This window comes from Papaver somniferum, chromosome 8 (assembly GCF_003573695.1).
Source record: "Papaver somniferum cultivar HN1 chromosome 8, ASM357369v1, whole genome shotgun sequence".
In the NCBI taxonomy this organism is placed as follows: Eukaryota; Viridiplantae; Streptophyta; class Magnoliopsida; order Ranunculales; family Papaveraceae; genus Papaver; species Papaver somniferum.
Window position 1 is genome coordinate 133,759,684 of NC_039365.1, and position 22,515 is coordinate 133,782,198.

The window sequence follows — 22,515 nt, forward strand, 5'->3', positions numbered from 1 at the left end:
GGACAGGTCACGTGCCAAGTCAGGGTATTTGGTCCACGTACATTAACTCAAGCGAATATATCCTCGTGTCTTAAGGCCGCCCCCTTGTTCCCTACTGTTGTTGAATCAAGAGCAACACGAGATGGAAATGTAAAACAACAAAAATAAAGAAGAAGATAAAGAGAGATCGAGATATTAAAGACGGAAAGAGGTTCTTTTAAGGGTTTGGAATCTGTAAAAAAAAAATTATAAAAAATGGCGACGCCATTAACAGGTGTTCAACATAGAGATGGAGGAGGAATTACTTTAATGGCTACTACTACTGCTACTGTAAATCCTCCTGCGGATCCTCCTCCTTCTCCTTCTTCGAAATCATCATGTATGAAGAATAATAATAATCATGCGGCCTTTAAATCGCCAATTCATATATTTTTGTTCTTTCATAAAGCTATTAGGTCTGAACTTGAAGGTTTACATCGTGATGCTTTGGCGTTTGCAACTAATCAGAATGGAGATATCCAACCATTATTACAACGTTATCACTTTCTTCGTGCAATTTATAAGCACCACTGCAATGCTGAAGATGAGGTACACTTCATTCCTTTTTTCTTGTTATTTTGTTTTTTTGTTAGGTTTACATCGTTTTCTAGTTATTTGAAATCCACATTCTATCGTTAATTCGATTATGTAAAACAAAGAAACAATGGATCTAGAAATCAAATTTTCAGTAACTAGTTGTATCATCATCCAATCTCGATACATAATTATCCGTGTGTGTGTTTAGTTTTGCTTTTATGTGTTTGAAGATGCCTACATACTCAAGGGAAACCTAATAACCTAAGAAAAGTTAGGAAATTTTAACCCAACTTATCTCAATGAGGACCCTTTTCTCTCTACAGAATTTTGTCTTTGTAAGACTATTTCTCGTATCTTTGTCTACAAAGAGGTCAAGTTATATAAGAAAGTAATACCTAGAAGCCACCATCTATTTCTTCTTTGGTGTTGGTGTTGGTGTTTGTATTGGATTATCAAAGTTCAATTTCATTAGTAAAAGACCGGTGGAATGACCTAGTTTTTACCAGCATTAACTTTACTAGGATATCTGCAACCGCATAGTGCAATTTGAGTTTGGTTTAGGGATCACATGATGATGAATATGCATTTATCTTGATCTATATTCTTTAATGTTTCAGTATATGTTGGGATAGAGAGTATTTTCAAAAGAAGGGCTGAGACGGTTGACAGTAAAGATGTGTAAAATTTGTTTTGGACAATAGGATTCAATAGTGGTCTATTGAGGAAGAACCCGATAGTCGATACTTGAAGGCTTCCGAGATTATTTCCCATCTTGATCCCATACTACTTTAACGTAGGAATTATTATCTTCCAGAAGTTTTAACTGCATGTTCTTTTCAATCTGCAGGTCATCTTTCCAGCTCTTGACATACGTGTAAAGAATGTGGCGCGGACATATTCCCTTGAGCACAAGGGAGAAAGTGATCTTTTTGATCAGTTGTTCGAGTTGTTAAATTCTGGTATGCAAAATGACGAAAGCTTTCGAAGAGAGTTAGCTTCTCGTACTGGAGCTCTTCAAACATCAGTTAGCCAGCACATGTTCAAGGAAGAGGAGCAGGTAATTGCACTTTCTGTTTTGTTATGGTCCATTATTGTTCTCGTTGTATTTTGAACATCTGTACTGACACGACTTTGCACCGCAAATAATAGCTATGCTTTTCTAACCGCGAGGTACATATTAATGTTTTATGGGGGTATCTACTTAGCTGGATGTAAAACTTACACACAAGTATGTGTCAGTTTTGACATGGATGTCACACAAAATTATACTTGGCATCTTCACCCTAACCCCCTTAAGGCTTTACCCAGAACCAGATTTTCCGCTTTACTGGTTATTTTGATTGCTGAAGCTTTTCTGCAAGTAATTTTACATCCTAAAATTTCCAGGGTCCTCATTTAAAGACCTGCCCCCCCTCCCCCCCAACAAAAGACTCCTAATGCAACATATATCAGGAATTTGTAGAGGTATTAGAATTGTGCTATGACGAGGTCACCCTCGTGATAGCTTTTGTAAGGGTGCACCTTTCAGCCCTTGGATACTACGTCATGGATATATTCACATTTCGAGATATTAAGAAATAAAATATTTGTATTATTTTTCTTAAGTTTTTACATCCCACATTTAGTTTTATTTGCTGCGTAGTCTCTCTAACAAATTAAATCTATTCTCACCAGTGAGATTAACTCCGTATACTTACGGTTTCTAATTGTCATGCTCAAGAAACGTCTAAAAGTACATCTTTTTTTTCTTGTCGTTAGATATTAAACAACCATGTTTATTTCTAGCATTGCTTGTTCTTCTATTAAAATTTTTGAACGTTCCTATTGGTGATGTAATTGATATCATGCTTGTTCTTCCAGCTTGTGTAAAGATTTTATATGGTACGAAAGACTAAATGTTGCAAGTGCTGATAACTGAGATTTATAATATGACCTCTGTGGTTAGTGGGAATTTTCTTGAAGTACCTTCTTCTGTACTGTTACTGTCATTTTTTTATCTGCTTAATGGGGACGTTGCAAATTTGCTTATCACCTAGTTAGCCTCTTAAATCCAAATGTTACAAACATATTAGAAGAGTCTAACAATCCCCCGGAGAGCCATTCAACACAGAATTTATCAATGGACCAGATTTATTCTTCCTGCTGCACTTGATGCCCTGCTGGAGGATGTTAATCTCAGCGAGCTGTTATGGCTTAAAAAATGACCAAGTCATCTGTTGTTTCATTGAGATAGAGCGACTAGCTTTGCACAGTCGCGTTAAGACCAGGAGGTATATATATATGTGTGTGTGTGTGTGTCTTCTGTAGACGGAAAAGAAGATAGCCCATATAGAGCAATATGAACAGAACTGTTGAAGTAGTGTGATTTGATAGAAACAGAACAGCATTACTGTATATTCTCACGGGTGAGAATCAAAATTAGCTGCAGAGACTAAGAAAAATAATATAAACATCTTTATTTTTTAAATATTGTCTCGAGATACGAATATATCTATAATGTAATATCTAAGGGCTAGAAGGTGCACCTTTACAAGAGCTATGACGAGGTCACAACTCGAGGTGTATTATCTAATTGGTAATAGATATCACATAATGTCCGTCATCAGTCTCTTAGTGATTCTGCGACATGCTGCCTACATCGCAGATAACTGGATATCATATAGGGGGGCAAAAATTTAACTCTTTTACTGTGTCCTGCAGCCGTCTAGTGCTAACCCACCAGCTCTTTATCCATATTAACTTCTATACAAATATTTCAATGATCAAATTGCTATTTTGTTTATAAACTCTAGGTTAAGAACAAGATCTGTTTCGCCAACTATGCATGGCAGAGGCTTTTGTAATAGTGATCTGTTACAATGATGGGTGTAGCGGGTGTAACTCATAACAATTTGCATGTGCTATATGCAGGTCTTTCCCTTATTAGAGGATAAATATACATTTGAAGAGCAGGCATCACTAGTCTGGCAATTTTTATGCAGCATTCCTGTGAATATGATGGCAGAGTTCCTGCCATGGCTTTCATCTTCTATTACATTTGATGAAAATAAGGACATGCTGAAATGTCTGTGCAAGATAGTCCCAGATGAGAAGCTTCTTCAACACGTTATATTCACCTGGATGGATGGAAAAGATATTCCAAGTGAGTGCAAAATTTGTGAATATGATCCCCAGTTTCGATGTTGTAAAGACTATGGGTCAGGTAAATTAGTTAAGCAAGCTGAGGAAGGGCAGTGTGCATGTGGGTCTTCCAAAGTTGGGAAACGGAAATATTCAGAGTCTACTTGTGCTGTCACTGATTTGGTTGGTGTGCATCCGATTGACGAAATATTACTTTGGCATAATGCTATAAAGAGAGAGTTGAAGGATATAGCTGAGGAGGCTAGGGCGATACAACTTGCTGGTGACTTTTCAAATTTGTCAGCATTCAATGAGAGGCTGCAATTCATTGCCGAAGTCTGTATCTTCCATAGGTATTTCATTTTCCATTCTGTTGCTCGTCATAACTCATTAAGTTTTTCCTAGTCCGAAAGCCTGATATATCTCTGAATTGCATGATCTTATTGTAGAGTCATTTTAAACCTCTTCTTTGTGTTCTTTTGTTTTTTATTTGTTGTTTCCAATAATCAGTTAAATTTATTGGACAACACGATGAGTAACACAGACGCCTTTTGGTGTTCTGTAGACAAAAGTTGCCAAGGATATCTCTTTCTTCGATGGTGGTTAGATGATACATCTGATGCCATGTAAGAACTAAGAATTAAGGTTCAGGGTTGGGTCAACTTTCCTACCTCTGTTTAGTGATAGGTTATAGTATATGATCAGTTGTCTGGATATATTTATTCTTAGTGAAGCTGGATTCCAAATTTTTCGTAAAGGCATAAACTACTTAAATAGTTAAATCCTAAGATGTTTAACCCTTGAACTATTGGTTAGGTATTTCTGGACGATTTGGTTACTGTTCCCATTATAGACTTGGAGCCTATGTTTCCTATCCGCGAGACTCAAACAAAGACAACCCAATCTGCATAGCTTATATTTTGGCTCAAGCTTCTTAGGGAAGATGTGCAGGCAAATAGCAACCCCGTGACTATATAAATGCTATCTTAGGTTTTTCTGAGCTGATCCCGTGTTAGACTAGGTGGGACATTTAGTTTTTAGTCTCAGCATTAGCGTGCAATTTGGGTTCAATCCCAACTTCATTGATATTAGGGTTCAGTCTCACTGTTTTTTTTTTCTGGGTTAGGTTTATGTGGCAAGTTGACATGTATTTCATGACTGTATACCCATCTCACAAAATTATTCTAATTCAAATTCAAGTATTTACATCTTAATGCAAAGGTGTAATAAGGGTTTAGTTCTGTTTCAATGGTGGTTACTTACCTTTGGGCAAAACTCTTCCATCGTATTTAGTTAAGACTGAAGCAGAAGAGTTTGCCAAACATGTAAATAACTACCATTAAAATTGGACTGGGCGGCTTTAGGGCGCCCGAAATTTTGCGGTGTTTTGCACCTAATGATGTAGCCAAATGTGTGCCCGAAATGGGGCAACTTTCCACCAATTGGTGAATAGGCGGCGCCTAAGCCCGAAACCTTAAGAATGCGAAGATTTCTATCTCTTTTTGCATAAGTTTTGGATAATGAAAAGATGATGAAGAAATGAGAAGAAGAGAGGAAGAGGATAAAAGCGAGTGTTTCCTTTGTTATTTGCTGTTCCCTATTGTGTTTTCTGTGTTTCTTGGTTTTGATAAAAAGAAAGAGAAAGAGAGAGGAAGAAGATGGTGGTTAATAATTGAAATCCTAAGTATAAAAATTAGTGTCAAAATAACACCCTAAAATATCCTTTTTAGCCTAAGTAGACTATTAGAGCTAAGTGTGTATACTAAACCCAGTATATCTGTATATCTTGTTTTTTTTTGTATGAATATTATCCATATAGTCCCCAGGCCACTCTTGGCCACCTAGCGACCGCCTGACAACATTTGGTACATATATTGTAATGCTTTACAAATACTTCATTTACATGACGGGTAACATACTCATGAAACTAACGCCATCTTTCCATGAAGACCAAACCTAATTAGACATTAGTGTTAAACAGGTCTAAATTGGTTATTTAGTTTCCTAGCCTATCAAACACACCTATTATCCTTTGGGTTTTTTATGAGTGTGGATTCTAGTGAAAATGCAGCATTTTAGGCTTGTTGCATGACTCTTCGTAATGCTTCAATATATCTGTTTTCCTGCATTCAGTATTGCCGAGGACAAGGTTATATTTCCTGCAGTAGATCAGGAGCTCTCCTTTGCTCAGGAGCATGCTGAGGAAGAAAGTCAATTTGAAAAATTTAGGTGCTTGATAGAGAGTATACAAAATGCAGGAGCAAGTTCAACTTCAGCTGAATTTTATACCAGGCTATGCTCACATGCTGATCAAATAATGGACACTATACAAAAGCACTTCCATAATGAGGAAGAACAGGTGATTAATTTTTTTTTTCTCTTCTTGCTTATTGGGTGGTTCAATTATCTTGTACCTTATATTTGATGAATGAATTATTTCTTTACTGATCAAAGAAAAAAATTTCCTTTCAAACAGTGCCAACTTTTTTTATAATATTTTCCGTCTCGAAAAGCATCCTGAAAGTATGTTTGCATATCTAGGTTCTTCCTCTTGCACGGGAGCATTTTAGCGCTGCGAAACAGCGCGAGCTTTTGTATCAAAGTTTATGCATGATGCCTCTGAAATTGGTGGAGCGTGTTCTTCCCTGGTTTGTGGGAACACTTGGTGAAGAGGAAGCTGGGTCATTTCTGCAAAACATGCACTTGGCAGGTTCTATATCCATTCTGAATGTTTGTACTTCAGCAAAGGCTGCTTTAATTTTGTTTACATTTCTAACTAACTTATAATCATGTGATGCAGCTCCAGCAACAGACAGTGTGTTAGTTACACTTTTCTCTGGTTGGGCATGCAAGGGTCGTTCTTCAAATGGATGTTTACCTTCAAATGTCATCGGTTGCTGTCCAGTGAAAAGATTGACTGACATTGAAGAGGGGTGTAGTCGACCACGCCATGCATGTGCATCTACCTTGTCTTCTGAGGAGAAATTATCGGCTCAATTAAACAAAGAAGAAAGACTTGTGAAGCGTGGAAACTTCTCGGGATCATGTGAAACCAAAAACAGTTGTGATCGTTCAGAAACCGTCAATCTTGGGAATCAAGGTTGCTGTGTGCCTGCTTTGGGGGTAAATAGCAGGACTATTGGAATAGGTTCACTTACTTCTGCAAAGTCGATGCGATCCTCAACTCTCAGCCCTGCCCCTTCAATAAATTCTAGTCTTTTTACATGGGAAACTGATAATAACTCCTCAGTTGTTGGGTCTTCTCCTAGACCAATTGATACCATATTCAAATTTCATAAAGCCATCCGCAAAGATTTGGAGTATTTGGATGTCGAGTCTGGAAAACTTAATGGTTGTGATGAGAGATTCCTCCGATTGTTCATCGGCAGATTTCGTCTATTGTGGGGCTTGTACAGAGCTCACAGTAATGCTGAGGATGAGATAGTGTTCCCAGCCTTAGAATCCAAAGAGGCTCTTCATAATGTAAGCCACTCGTACACTCTGGATCACAAGCAGGAGGAGACACTTTTTGAGGACATTTCATCTGTTCTTTCGGAGCTTTTACAAATTCATGGAAGCTTGAGGATCCATAAGACTGAAGATTTGCATGAAAGTTCTGATTGTGATGGTAATATCTGTGTACAAAAGTACAACGAGCTTGCCACAAAGCTTCAAGGAATGTGCAAGTCTGTAAGAGTCACACTGGACCAGCATGTTTTCAGGGAAGAACTTGAGCTGTGGCCCCTGTTTGATAGACATTTTTCTGTGGAGGAGCAAGACAAAATTGTTGGACGTATAATTGGCACCACAGGTGCAGAGGTGCTCCAGTCAATGCTTCCATGGGTAACTTCTGTGCTTACTCAGGATGAGCAGACTAAAATGATGGACACGTGGAAGCATGCAACTAAGAACACAATGTTCAGCGAGTGGCTTAGTGAATGGTGGAAAGGAACCACTCCAGAAACCTCACATACTGCAGTCTCAGACAATTGTACTTCTGTTGGAGGTTATAAGATGCTTTTATTTTCTGGCACATTTATTTATGTTGTGGCTTACTTTTGATGCTTAATTTATCCCAATAAGCACCTGTTGTTATGTAGGTATGGTAGTTATCTTATGGTAGTAGTTTGTGTTTGTCATGTCGGATCATTTCTTTCTTATTCTTTTAGACTTCCTTGTTTTTCAGGCTCGGATGTCCATGAAAGCCTAGATCAGGGCGACAAGATGTTCAAGCCTGGATGGAAAGATATATTTCACATTAATCGAAATGAGCTTGAGTCGGAGATAAGAAGAGTTTCAACGGAGTCGTCACTTGATCCAAGGAGAGAAGATTATTTATTTTATAATCTTATGACTAGGTTTGTTCCTGCAATTTATATCTGTATATGAACTTTATGGTTGTGTCAGTTACTCCTTAATCATGCTGAGGGCTTCTATCTAACAGTAGTGGGTTACTGTAGTGGTTGGATTGCTGAACAACAGATGTTACCACAAACAAGAATAGGGGAAACTATGAACGGGGAAGATGTGCCCGGATGCTCTCCGTCGTATAGAGATACTGAGAAGAAAATATTTGGTTGTGAGCACTACAAAAGAAACTGCAAACTCTTAGCTGCTTGCTGTAAGAAGTTGTTCGCTTGCAGGTTTTGCCATGATGAAGTCAGCGATCATTCAATGGACAGGTAGGACTCATATTGATTGGATACTTTCTGGTTGATCTTTCAAATGTTGATTTTTATTGATGCTTCGCAGGAAAATGACAACAGAAATGATGTGCATGCGCTGTTTAAAAATTCAGGCTGTTGGACCAATTTGTGCAACTCCATCCTGCAATGGGTTTTTAATGTCCAAATACTACTGTAATATCTGCAAGTTTTTTGATGATGAAAGGTAAAATAATTCTTATTGGACATTATCTATGTATATTTCCCACCAGCCGATTATGTCCATGTCATGTTTGCATGCATCAATGTGGATTTGTTTACTAAAATGGAGGTTGTATTCTAGTAGTCTCTGACACTAATAATTAGTTCGGTGTTTTTATCTCTATCTTTGGATGGGAGAAATCTGGCACTGTGTAATTCCTTTAGTTTTGAGCTCTGTAGCTGAACCTATTTGATTCACTGATTTGATGGTAAAACTTGTTGACAACTTGCTTGCTCCCGTGTTGGTTAACCAAGTGACGTCGTAAAAGGTTTGAACCACCTTGTTGTTGGCCGCAGTAAGTTGCAATTGTGAAAGTAGTCTCTCTTGTCATATAACAACTCCAGTTAGATCTATGAAAACACAACCATGATATGAGATTTTCGTATGTGGATTCTTGCTGACCTATGTTTCCTCTTACTCGGTACTTCAGGACAGTATACCATTGCCCTTTCTGCAATTTGTGCCGCCTTGGTAGCGGACTGGGTATTGATTTTTTCCATTGCATGAAATGCAACTGCTGCCTTGGCATGAAACTTGTTGATCATAAGTGCCGGGAGAAAGGTCTAGAGTCAAACTGTCCCATCTGCTGTGACTTCCTGTTTACATCAAGTGCGGCTGTCAGAGCACTCCCGTGTGGGCACTTTATGCATTCTGCTTGTTTTCAGGTTGGTTGCTTGTGGATTCCGCTTGGCTTCTCTCTTTTTTTTTTTTTTTTTTTTTTTTTTTTTTTTTTTTCACATTTCTTATTTTATTTCTCTTCTTCTGGAAATATGACTCTCTTCCCTTTTTGGTCTGTGTTCAGGCATACACTTGCAGCCATTACACCTGTCCTATGTGTAGCAAATCGTTGGGCGATATGGCAGTAAGTCTTGACAGATTTTGCTTCATTCCAATTTGTTTATACATGTTCTTCTGGAAATACATATCTTGTATTCGAAACATGAAATAGAAATTGTGTAAGCTAGCTAATTGTTCAAGCAGTAAGTAAATCATGATACAAAGCCATTAGGCATCTAAATCTGTACCTATATTCAAGGTCAGATTCTTCGGATTTATAGCAGCTGCATGACCCGCGATAGATCAGTTATTAGAGGGTATGTACTGTTATGAAACTAATCTAGGCACTCCATTATGGCGAGGGGATAGACATTTGGGGAGAGTGATATGTATGAGAGAGTTGTATAAGATATATCATTTCACTAAGGGAATAGCCAAGTTCTTTAGGGTCATAGGTTGTGGACAAGTAAGGATAGATTGGTTCTTTCAAGTCAGATAGTACCGTGTGTGGGAATGGTTATGATAACAGGTAAAGCCTCAAGGGCTAGTTATTATACATAAAAAGATGATGAAATCTGTTGTTTAGATCAAGATACAGATTGTGGAATTCAAATGAGTTTCATCCTAAGAAGTCTAGTCCTGGAACCCCAAACATGTGATTGATGTTTATTGGTGCATGCTTTAGGTTTTGGTTCTTATGTTATATGTTCCATTCATTTTAGGCTTCAGGTTGTTTTAATACCAGGTTAAACTGTAAATCTATGTTAGGTCTACTTTGGGATGCTTGACGCCTTATTGGCTGCTGAAGGGCTTCCTGAAGAGTACAGAGATCGTTGTCAGGTTTGCTCCATTATCTTCATTTTCTTTCAATTTCTTGGCTTAGCTTGTGTTCCATATGTATCTGTCTTCTAGTGAGATTATTGCTTTGTAAGTGCCATGAAACCTGGGAAAATGCAGGATATTTTGTGCAATGACTGCGAGAAAAAAGGAAATTCGCGATTCCACTGGATGTATCATAAATGCGGGTTTTGTGGTTCATACAACACCAGAGTAATCAAGGCGACCTCAACTCCATCTGTGAAATGACAAATGAATGAAGAAAGTAATTCTTGTGGCATGGATCTTTGTAAATACAACAGTCAACAGGATCCAGTTGTATACGAATTCATAACCACGCTTTTGAGTCCTAGTTTGTATCTATCGGAGTTTTTTGCAAAGCTACCAGGGAACATTTCCCTACTGTTCTTCTGTAAGGGCCAATAGTTCTTATCCTCTGTATATTTAAGATGTTCTTGTTATAGCTGTATTTTGATTTATACATAAACCTGACGATCAAGGAAGATAAAAGTCGATGCAATGGTACACCGGTCACCATGTGCCTGTTCACACACTGCTGTTTTAGGTTGTAGAGGCTCGTAAGAGTCAATTTCTTATTGGTGTTTTTTATCATTTTAATAATCTTTCGTGGAGCACAGCACATGTTATTATCCTGAAGATATGGGGCAGGAACCAGGAAAAGCTTCAACAGTTTCTCTATTGTACATCTTCCTTTTGATACTTCATCTGTATACTCCAAGCAGGAACGCTAGGCACATATATATCTTACTTTTCTGTCTCCTTTTCGCTTCTCTAATTCTTTGTTCTTATGCTGCAGCGATGTCGTACTCCCCTTCTGCTAATTATATTCAGTTAGAAATAATATAGATATAATTAAGCGAATAGACCGTGTCACCAGGAATTTTTGCTGGGCATAATTCCTCGGTTAAAAGACTTTATCCTTTAGTATGAGGGGGACTGGCATAAGAAAAAGTGGCAACCACTATTAAGGCTGTGCTCATGAAAAGATTATGGAGTTTGCATGATTAGCCTGATATCCTCATCCGGTTTACAATGGAAACAATTGGCATCTCTCTTATATACATTCCATCCATTTATCTTCCTCCTCATCAGGAATGGTTTAACAACCCCTATTCAGGCTAACTGGATCTCATAATTTCCAAGCCTTAATCCTGCACAAAAGTAGCACATAGAATCATTACTATCTGCGTCCCCAAAGATAGCCGTCCATTGTAAAAATGTCTACTACATCAAAATTTAAAGTTGGAATCTGGATATAAATGCCCAACCCAAGAGGTTGTCCAACAAAGATTCAATTTTTCTTGTGGAAAACAATTAACAAAGGTCTACCATTCTCTATCCTAAGTTGCATTTAAAAACGAGGGGTATCAAGTACATGCCAATTTTTCGTTCGGTAACCTGTATGGACAAAATCTTAATACAATTCCAAGTAGACCATCTTAATGATCCTTAAACAACATTGTACAAAGAGTTTATATATATTTCTCTTACAATCAGAAAGTTCTAGACAAGGAATCCGTGAGCCTGATATAACCGTAAGAGTACTCGGACAATTCCAAAGATCAATATATGTTAGGGTACCAACCCTAAACTCGTCATAAGCCCATGGGTAGAACTCAACTCGAAAACCGGTTGACTAGATGAGGGAACCCCATTGACTTATAAACTACCAATTAAGCCCCATCTAACCAATGTGGGACTAGGATCCCAACATCCCACCACGCTTCCAGACCCAACGTCCTCGTTGGCCCACTCTATCGACACTGACCCGAAGGTAGCCCTTTCTCTTATGGCGGCTTCACTCCCCTATCAGTATTCAATGCGGGTGACAACTACGCCCATACATAGGTGCCCCAACACTTTATGTTAGGGTTCTAACCCAAAAGCAATAGAAGAACACGATTTATACGAGCAAAACAGAAGAAAAGTATGAATAAGGCTATTAACAAGAAAATAATTAAACTGGTTTTAGTTGATTGATTATATTCTCCTCCTCAAGTTCTTCCAGTGGAGCTGGTAACGCGGCAGGTGTAGCCCCGAAAGCTCTAGTTGAACGTCGAAAATCTTCTAACACAGCAGCTAAGCGTGACCGGCATGTTGGAGTCGCGGTATCTTCTTTGTTGATGTTCTTCTCGGATAAAACACCTCTGAAAACAACACCATCACCAACCTCTATGCTTAAATTATCTTTACCATTTCCTCTTACTTCTGTTTTAACATCAGACTGAAAACGAAGGGATTTGGTACCTGTTTGCGCAATTGTAGAAACAATGTTACATCTTTTATGTTGAGCAATAATATCACCAATGTTGCCATTGAAATCAGAATCACAAGGCGGAGTATTAAGAGGAAAACACGTCAAAAAAATTGATGCCATGTTCCTGGTAATAGTATCAACAAGCTTAGCTGTGTCTTTCTTATTTGCTTGTATTAGAGCAGCCATTTCCTTCTTATGAGTTTCCATCAACTTAGTCATATTTTCGTTGCTTGAATCTTGTAGCTTAGTAAGCAAAGCATCCATTGTAGCTTTCTTCTTCAGTGATTGTTATGATTAATAGCGGAAGCGAAAAGAAAAGATTTTTTTTTTTGCTGAATTTGAGAATAACCGAGCCTGCTCTGATGACAGATGTTAGGGTACCGACCCTTGAATTCTAAACAATTCCGAAACCTAGAGTCGAGTTTCCTCAAATTCATGTTGTTAAAACAACATAAGATGATAGCAAAGATGGTGAAATATCGCCTACATATTCGACTCAAGAAGTTAAGTTGGTTACCACTGATGTTGAAAAGGATACTGATGCTTTTCCTAATGGCGTGAGTTATCAAAATGAAGTAGTTACACAGACGTTTACGAAAGATTTCAATTTTTTTTTTTGCTAAATTTGAGAATAACCAAACCTGCTTTGATACCAAATGTTAGGGTACCGACCTAAACTCGTCATAAGCCCATGGATAGAACTCAATTCGAAAACCGGTTGACTAGATGAGGGAACCCATTGACTTATAAACTACCAATTAAGCCCCATCTAACCAATGTGGGACTAGGATCCCAACAATATCCAAGTTCAATGTAGTTGAATCCAATAAACGGATCGGAGTTCTGCCAAGCACGAAACTTGTTATCTATCTTACAAGATATGAGTTCTACAAAAAAAGGTTATATAATCGACCACAATCAATATATATATGGATTATATAACTACAATTGATTAGGTACTAGTGCGGAAAAGGAAAAACACAAGACACCAAAAGTTTTGTTAACGAGGAAACCGCAATTGCAGAAAAACTCTGGGACTTTGTCCAAATTTATACACCAAGTAATAAGTCGCTACAAACACTAGCCTACTATCAGTACTTCGAACTGGAATGTAGTTGAGGTCAAATCCATCCTCCAAACAATTCAGTTACAGTCGGGCTCCTTACGTCTGTTGAATCTCACAATATTCTACACAATTGATTCCCTCAGCTGACGTCCTTTACAACCTAAGTGAAGACTTTTGATACCAATTTTCCTTTAACAAATATTCCTATATGATTTCCATTTAGATTGTGAGATCAAGGTGAGGAAATCTGTTTGTAATAGACAAAGCTAGAAAACTTCAAAATCAGGTACTTATGACTCCCGAAGAGAAGCCTAGATTATCATTCACTTCACATGAATAATCTTAGACAAGTTCAATTAAGAATCATTATCATATGTCTATCTTGCAGAATCACAAAGTCTGAGACGAAGAAACTTTACGATTACTATTTATCTTGCTTGAAAGAGATTACGAAAACCTTGATACATAAAAGCAAGATCAGGATACACAAACTATCAAGGTAAAAGATAGTCGGACCTGGCTTCACGAATCCCTAAGTGAAGCCTTTAGATCGTTTACCTAATTATGTTTCACAGAGGAGACCTAGGTTAATAGAGGACGACGCTAGAATACAACTAGAATACACCAAAGTGTCAGGGATTTAATTTTCCAGTTGTTTGAGTCTCTCTATTTAAAGACTTTCAAGATCGAAGGTCGCTTAAGATTCAAGCTAAGATAGCTTGAGGATCAAGCAAACACTTTCTTGTTTAGATGAAGCTATCATTAGGGTTTCACGTAAGCATATGGGAAATTCGACTTGAAATCACATAGTAGAATATACATTATGGTCAGTCGTAACCGAACCGTGTATAATGATAGTTCATGGCCGGTTATCCGTATTGAACCATAAGCTTAGTCACGATTATTTAACACTTTAGACTGTAATCTTGATGCACAATCACAAGTGATTAAGTGATCAAATATGTATTTATAAGTGTCTTAGAGGGTTAACCAAATGCCAAACATATCTTAAAAAATAGTTTGAATGAATTTGAAAATATTCGACATGGTAAGTACGTGTACGGATATTCCACCAATTAGTATCCCAATAAGTAACGCAAGAACAACAACAACCATCTCAATGTACTAGTCCAGCTTAGCATGGATTGTATTAAAATCAACACAGATGGAGGTTCCCACGGGATACCCAAAAATCGCAGGTGCATTTTTCATTTACAGGTCGGAGGCGAGAACCGTGATGGCTCTAGTGAAACTTTTAGGTTTAGCAACCTTTATCCGCTGAAACTTGGGTCATGCTAATGGCATCCATAACAACGACAAAGAAATATTGGCCAAAAGTGTTTTTCGAGATTGATTCAGAAAATCTCATGCGTTGCATAAGCTCTCCTGCTGAACCGACATGGTATATATTAGAAATTATTACTGAAATAAACTAGAGAATACGACATATACTATATTACATTATCCAGCACAACTATAGGGAAAGAAAGCAGACAGCAAATGGACTAGCCAATCACGCGGCGGATGAAAGTCAAACAGGAAATCTTTCACCAACAATCTGGGAGCAGACAATATTTTCTTAACCTGTTTATTTTAAATGACTGTATGAGTATTACATACCCACATGTAATCGTACTCTAGTTGATTAAAAAAATTCATGCTTCACAAAAAAAAATTACAAATAAAGACACCATAAAAAGTACCACATTTGTAAAACATTGATCTTCGAGACTAGAGGAGTGTACAGAATCAGTTATGTCAGACTCTCTCGATGAGAATTCAAAATTATAACAATGCAATTGTTCATGACTAATTATGTTACGCTAGTCATTTATATGCGATATTATCCTAACTAGTCATTTATAAATACACCAATGATTGATTTGGATGGACCAGTAAAATGAGAAAATTGTCCTTTATTCCATTTTTAGGTGGTTCCGTTTTAGTTTCATCAACCAAAATTTAATAGATATCTATTTGGTTCTTTTATTTATATAGGGTGGATCCATTCATATTTTTAGTCTCACACTATTTCACATTTTGTACGCTATTTTTCTCAATAAAACCTAAACAATAGCGGATTGGAAGCTATATTTTGGGGATATGCTCATCTAAAAAATCTCTAAATACCTACCAAAAATGAATGCATTCCAAAAATACTGATCATCATTATCTACAAATCATAATTTTAATGGTTGGAAATTCGTTTTTTTTAACGACTAACTTTGAAAATAGATGGTGGTGTTGTACATTTTTAGAAATGCGCTCATCTTTGGTAGGTATATAGATCTTTGTAAAAAGAACATATCCCCAAAATATTAACTTCAAATCCGATACATTTTGGGGTTTATTCAAAAAAATAACGTCAAAAGTGTGAGAATAAAAGTAAGCGGATCCACCCTCTTTATTTATAAGAAAAAAGTGACTTCTCTTTTATCTAGATTCTTTCTTTCTTTTTCCTATACACCACCATGATATATATACTAGTTCACGCCTTCATTGCTATTAGGGAATTTTTTTTTAAAGATAACTCGCACCTTAGTATCGTGTCATCTAATTTACTCCAATCGGTTTCATGAATGAACTCATATAGATAATTCATTCTGTAAACGAACTGGAAACAATAGTTCATCCCGTAAAATGAACTCGCAATATTATTTTATTCTCTAAAATGAACTCGTAGTGTAGTTCATTCCGTAGAATGAACTTGCAACGGTAGTTCTCACTAGTCATACTTCTAAAGTTGGAGTTCATTATGTAGAGTGAACTCTATAATAATGATGTTCATTCTTGAACATATGTGTTAGAGCATTGCTCGGTCGACCTCGCATGCGTTGCTATCTCAAGCATGTTTGTCAATGTTAGTGATCAAAACTATAAGTCTTGATTTCTAGTCCATTATAGCTAAGTCTCGGACTAGGATATAAAAGTGTAGTTGAGCTCAAGGACTTCATGATGATTCATCATACAAGAAGAAGAACTACTCAAGGAACCGGTGGAACTTCTCGACAAAAAGGTATGTGAAGACTTGAACTTATCTGTCACTCAAAAGTCTATATACTCTATCTTCTACTCTTTGAGACAAGAAGTCATATGCTATATATATAGACTTGGATTATACACATTTGGTATTTCGAGCCGAGTATACCTCGCCTATCTATATCTCGAAATATGTTTTGGTAAGTTTTTCGCTTCGATCAAGTTTATCTTTACCTAGTGACGAAAGTCATGATATGTTTCAATCACTTTGAAAATTGCTTTGACGAGAAATGGTTTAACAACTATATAACGTCCTCTAAGAATGTTTCAATGATTGAAATGAGAGTTTAGATTACATAACCAATGATGGACATAAACATTGTTGTGGAAACACATTTATGAATAAGTCCTATTCCTTGAACCAAAATTTGCGAACTTTGTTGATCAAGAGAAACCGAAGAATGGCGTGAGCCAAGTCCGCGAACTACCGAACTTCTCATCCCAAGAATTTCTGTTGGAGTTGACGAACTAGCTGCGTCCGCGAACCCAGTCCACGAACCGGCGGAAAGTATTTGCAGAGATTTTCTGTTGGAGTTTATAAACTCTACCGGTTTCTTAAGTCCACGAACCTAGTCTGCGAACTTGAGAAAGGTTATATATCTGAAGATGATTTCTAAACTTAAACTTATAAATACTAAGGAATGCAGTTTTCAAACCGTGGCTATAAAAGCTCATGAACCGATTCGAGTGAATCAAATCATCTTTGCTTCAATTGTGTCTTGTGTATTACATGAGATTTCCTTGAAATTGAACAACTCTCTTAACTAGTTCATCCGAGTCATTTGAACTAGTTATGGTGAAGAAGAACATGGTTAATATGAAATGCTCATATGGCTAACCTTTTGGTTGACTATTATTGAACCAACAATACACACGCTTGGGTACGGTTAAAAAACCTAAAGGCGTGTAGTTCAAGTGTGTATAACAAGATAAGTTTTCGATCTAACGGTTGAGAAATATTAGCTTGAATCTAAATCAGGTTTTCATCTAACGGTGGATATTGTTTGCTTTGTAACTAAGGCAAAACCCTGATTTGCAAGACTATATATAGGAGACATCTAGTATTGTGCAAAACTAATCCCCACACCTTACGTGTGATACTAGTTTGCATAGTAGAGTCGATTCTCCTTTAACCCTATGGTTTTCTTTTCTCAAACCGGGTTAAACGACTTAAAGACTTCATTGGGATTGTGAAGCCAGACCGATACTACTTTTATCGTAGTTGTGTGATCTGATCTTGCATCTTCTATCGTACGAGTACAATCATATTGATTGGCTTGAGATTTGATATCTCCGATAGGCCAGATATAAAAAGTAATCACAAACACCTTCGTCTCATCGATTGTGATTCCATAACATCTTGTTTCGCTACCTTACGATTAAGATTTTTGTGAGGTGATTGATTAATCTAGGATGTTCTTTGGGAATATAAGACCGTATTATCAATTGGTTCATGTTCACCCTGATTATTATCAAAAGACGGAACAAAAAATTTAGGGTTTTTCTGTGGGAGACAGATTGATCCTTTGATAGACTTGTCTGTGGGAGACAAATTTGTTTATTGTTAAAACCTGCGATTTTGGGTCGTACCAACTCTTAGTTGTGGGTGAGATCATCTAAGGGAATCAAGTGCGCAGTATCCTGCTTGGATCAGAGGCGTAGTAGCATAACTGTACCTTGGATCATTGGGAGATTGATTGGGGTTCAACTACAGTCCAGTCCGAAGTTAGCTTGGAGTAGGCTAGTGTCTGTAGCGGCTTAATACAGTATGTGTTCAATCTGGACTAGGTCTCGAGGTTTTTCTGCATTTGCGGTTTCCTCGTTAACAAAATTTCTAGTGTCTGTGTTATTTCAATTTCCGCATTATATTGTTTTATCTTTATAATTGAAATAATACAGGTTGTGCGTTAGATCAATCAATTGGAGAGCCCGACTTAACGGTTGTTGATTGATATTTATTGATCCTTGGATATTGGTCTTTGGTACCATCCAAGTTATCTCTCTTTAATTAAGACTCGCAGTTTGCTTGAGTAAGATTAAATCGAGAGATTGAGATATTAACTCCTTGAGATACTTTTATCTAGATTGAGTCTGACTGTCTAGTTGATTCTCTAGAAAGTGTTTCAGAGTTTGTCCATACAGATTTCTAAGCGAAATATTGGGTGGTTTTGTCAGAACCCCGCTTTTTCAATTGGTATCAGAGCAGGCAAACACATATAAGACCTTACAAGTCTGTATTTGTAGCGATCTGACTCTATGGACAAGAATAGTATCTCTGATAAACGCGTCACCAGAAATAAAAGCTCCATCTCTTCTAAGTCTAATAAAGATAAAGATACTTCAATCTCGAATATAGACGAAACTTGTGTTCTGACGATACAGACAAACACTGACATGTGTGATTCCGATTACCCTTCAAAAGAGACCATCTCTATTAATGAACGGGAAACAGCTGAAGAGAGTGAATTGATTCTAAATCTTGCTAGAATCCAAGCTGATAGATTTAATCGGTTGAAACACCATGTCAATGTTCTTCTCGGTGTAATAAGAGACTGCAAATTCAAGGAAAATACTGAAGATCATTCTTCACGTATGACTCTTGTGGCTAGCCTGAAAAAGGATGCCTTGGAAATTGAACATCGCTTGAGTAAACTCTCTATTCAAGGATGCTCTAAGCAGTCTAATAAACCAAGTACTTCTGCTACCACTGAAAACGTTCCTAAACCAGAAGTAATATCAGAATCCCTTCCTGTAAGAAATGATGTGATTGTGTCTTCCTATAATCAAGGAATCTCTATACAACATGGGAGGAAGAAGTCTCCTAACAATGGTTGTAAAGCTGTTTCTCCTGATCACCTCCTTGATCAGAAAGTATGCCTCTTTTGTAATTCAAAAGGACATGATGAACGAGAGAGAAAATCCAGGTTGAATGACAAATCTTTTGATCGTCTTCAACACACCTTAGATTTTATTCTTGAAGGTGTAACTGACATTCACATGTCTAAACCAATTGGCTTTAGTACTCGCCCTGTGTTCTATACCAGGAAGGTCAGTTCAAGATGTTCCTCAAATATTCAAAGGAGAGACAGTCTTCCTAAATCAGTTCATCAAAGAAGAGTTCATAAATATTCTTATGATAGAAAGGGAAATGATGTTGTTCTCGATGTGAAAAAAGAACCATAAGAAAGAAGCAAAGATGGCGAAGACAATCTAAAAATGATAATTGAAGGTTATAAAGAGATCATCAACAGGTTGTCAAATTTCCCTGGCCGAGCTACTTCAAGTAAAAATAAAAACTATGCATCTTATTTTGATGATAGCAAATTTTATGCTAACTTTTCACATCATAATCGTTTTTCCTCAAGACTTTTGAAAAGGAGAGTCAACCGTAATCTACGGTCGTTTGATAAGCTCAGGGCTCATACTTGTGCTAATTAATCACAAAGTGGAATCTCATTCACAAAAATCCTGGTTGAGTGAGATATAGTCAGGTATACTTGATGGAAAAATGTTTTTTGATTCTCTAAGCTATTTTCTTATCGTCTTTAGCTGGAGTATCAATCACAAACATTCTTGCATAAGTATTTTTTGTGCTTCGTTTTATTCTTTTGGGTAATGTTGTACTCGAACGGATACCTGTTCTGGCCCGAGTCAACGGTTCTAAGAAACTCTAAAAACCCTTCCCCAAGAATAAATATCTGACCTCTTGGTTACAAGTCACGTACGTGTACTCCAGGTTGGATTTTGGGTTTTCAAGAATGTATTCTTCCTCATCTTGCTACGATGGTTTTGCAAAAGGATTCCTTGACAAAGAGATTGTTGTTGAATCTAATAGGAAGAGAACAATTGTAGATGAAGGTCATCCTAATGCTTCATGTTTCTTTGCCTATGATCATGAAGATGTTGAGAAGGATGATATGATTTCTGCTGAAGTTGTTCATGCCTTTCTTAAGTACTTTGGGGAAGCAAAACAACAACTCATTTATAGTCTAAAAGGTCTTGATAAATTGAAAACTGAGTTGGAAAAGGTTGTCTCTGACATTGGTCTCATAAAACATCAAATCAATGATCTTCGCAAAGAGAATCATCTCTCCGATGATACAATGGTACATGTTGATCACAAGCTCAAAGACCCTATGACTCATGAGGATCATGAACCGTCCATGTGATATTAGTTCGTGTTCGGGCATATCAATGGAGTTTTTTTTTCTTTAGCTTGTATGTCTTCTTTTTGGCTTAGTTGGAAGAATAACTAGTGCTTGAATAGCAATGATTGTGACTACACAGAGCTATTATTTTTCATCTTCTTGTTTTTTTTTTTAGGTTTTTGGGTTTAAAATTCTAAAAATATTTGGAGGATGATGTTTTTGCAGTATTAATCTTTGTGATTTGTTATATTGTAATTTGTTATGGGATATGTATGGTTGCATCCGTGAACTTGAAGGTCCCATATATTGTCAAAAGTAAAGTCATTCATGAATTGGTATTCACTACTGATTAAAGGATGAATAGACTTTTGGCAAATACAAAAGTTGAGCCTATATTGTCAATTATTTGATGGAAGATATGTTAAAATCTTTTGTTTTCAAGGATTATGTCTATTAATGTTGTTATGAATATAATGATGGAAGATATAATGAATCCTTGTATATTCCACAGTAAAGATCTTTATTGATCCATATCTTATGTATTACTGTGAGGCTATGTAATGTGTCTTATGTTGAGCACGATACAACGAAGTTGATTATTTTATGATTGGCTTTGTTGGTTGTTCCGTGAGGATGTTATGTCGAGCATTTTGAACTAAATTAATCATCTCGTTTGATTATTTAGTTATTGCTCTGTAAGTTATCTTATGTCGAGCAAAACAATTGACAATTAAATTGATTACTTTTGTGATTAGTTTGATTGTGTATTCCAATTATATTAATTACGGGTTCTCTTGTGATTAGTCTAGTTGAGTATTCATATATTCCATAAGCCTTTGTGTTGAGTATATGAACGACTATCCTAATCATTGTCTAATGGTTATGTTAGTCATATATTCCGTAAGTTTTATTATGTTGAGCATAATTAATTAAGTTGATCACCTTGTGTGTTTAATTTGATTGCGTATTCCGATTAAATTAATCATGGGTTTACTTGTGATTAATTTAATTGAGTTTTTGGATATAGGAAATCATTCTCATGGTTTTTGGTGTCCAATAAAATCATTCTTTTCTTTTGAAATTAAGGTCGCTCTTGTTGTTGTTTCGGGAATGACATCAAATGGGGGAGAGTTCTTTTGAACTTGTGCTTAATTGCCATATCTTTGTGGGGAGTGCGGCTGTCGAATATTAGAGGGGTTATCTTGTATCTTTAAACTCCTTGATGAATGCTATTAGCTTCGTCTATATGATTGCATCTAAATTAAGTTGGTATGTATTCTTCTTTTGGTAATGAAATGTCTCTTACGGAAATTTCATTATGATCCCGTTCTTGTACCTTTGCCAATTTTATTGACAAAAAGGGGGAGAATTAATATATAGTTCACACTACAAATACATATGGTTCTCGGATCATTGTGTAAGGGGGAGTGGTTTCCATGTGAGATGGAGTATTGACTAAGAGGGAGTGATACATATCACCATAGTATTATTGTTGAAGTTGTGATACAATTGGACTTTGACACTGTATAACAACGATTGATGCCGATGCTTTCTCATTGTTATAGCTACGGATCTTCAACAACGGTGATACTAAACTTACAACCTTTGGGATCATTGGAGTACTTGGAAGTGACGAAGATTTCAAGGAATGTTGAAGATTAGACTATGGAATAGGAGCCACTAAAGTTTATTTATCTTTTTTGTATTCCATATGTATTGATAGTTTTGTCACTAAAATTGACAAAGGGGGAGATTATTAGAGCATTGCT

The 22,515-nt window shown here is 36.8% G+C and overlaps 1 protein-coding gene across 1 annotated transcript; it reads left to right on the plus strand.

Moving 5' to 3' along the window:
* The first annotated feature begins 105 nt into the window (after positions 1 to 105).
* LOC113303115 (zinc finger protein BRUTUS-like) lies at positions 106 to 10,994 on the plus strand. Its single transcript, XM_026552109.1, has 13 exons — positions 106 to 567; positions 1,403 to 1,612; positions 3,466 to 4,028; positions 5,809 to 6,034; positions 6,217 to 6,385; positions 6,476 to 7,681; positions 7,862 to 8,033; positions 8,136 to 8,357; positions 8,428 to 8,565; positions 9,032 to 9,266; positions 9,404 to 9,463; positions 10,147 to 10,218; positions 10,336 to 10,994. The coding sequence occupies exons 1-13, from the start codon at positions 235 to 237 to the stop codon at positions 10,462 to 10,464; spliced, it is 3,735 nt and encodes a 1,244-aa protein (XP_026407894.1). The 5' UTR covers positions 106 to 234; the 3' UTR covers positions 10,465 to 10,994.
* Positions 10,995 to 22,515: the final 11,521 nt, after the last annotated feature.

Excerpts from the sequence above, each read along its gene's own strand:
- LOC113303115 (XM_026552109.1), top strand. The coding sequence starts at position 235 with ATGGCGACGCCATTAACAGGTGTTCAACATAGAGATGGAGGAGGAATT. Across the intron at positions 8,034-8,135 it reads TTTTATAATCTTATGACTAG|TGGTTGGATTGCTGAACAAC; the intron begins GTTTGTTCCTGC and ends GGGTTACTGTAG. Across the intron at positions 10,219-10,335 it reads AGTACAGAGATCGTTGTCAG|GATATTTTGTGCAATGACTG; the intron begins GTTTGCTCCATT and ends GGGAAAATGCAG.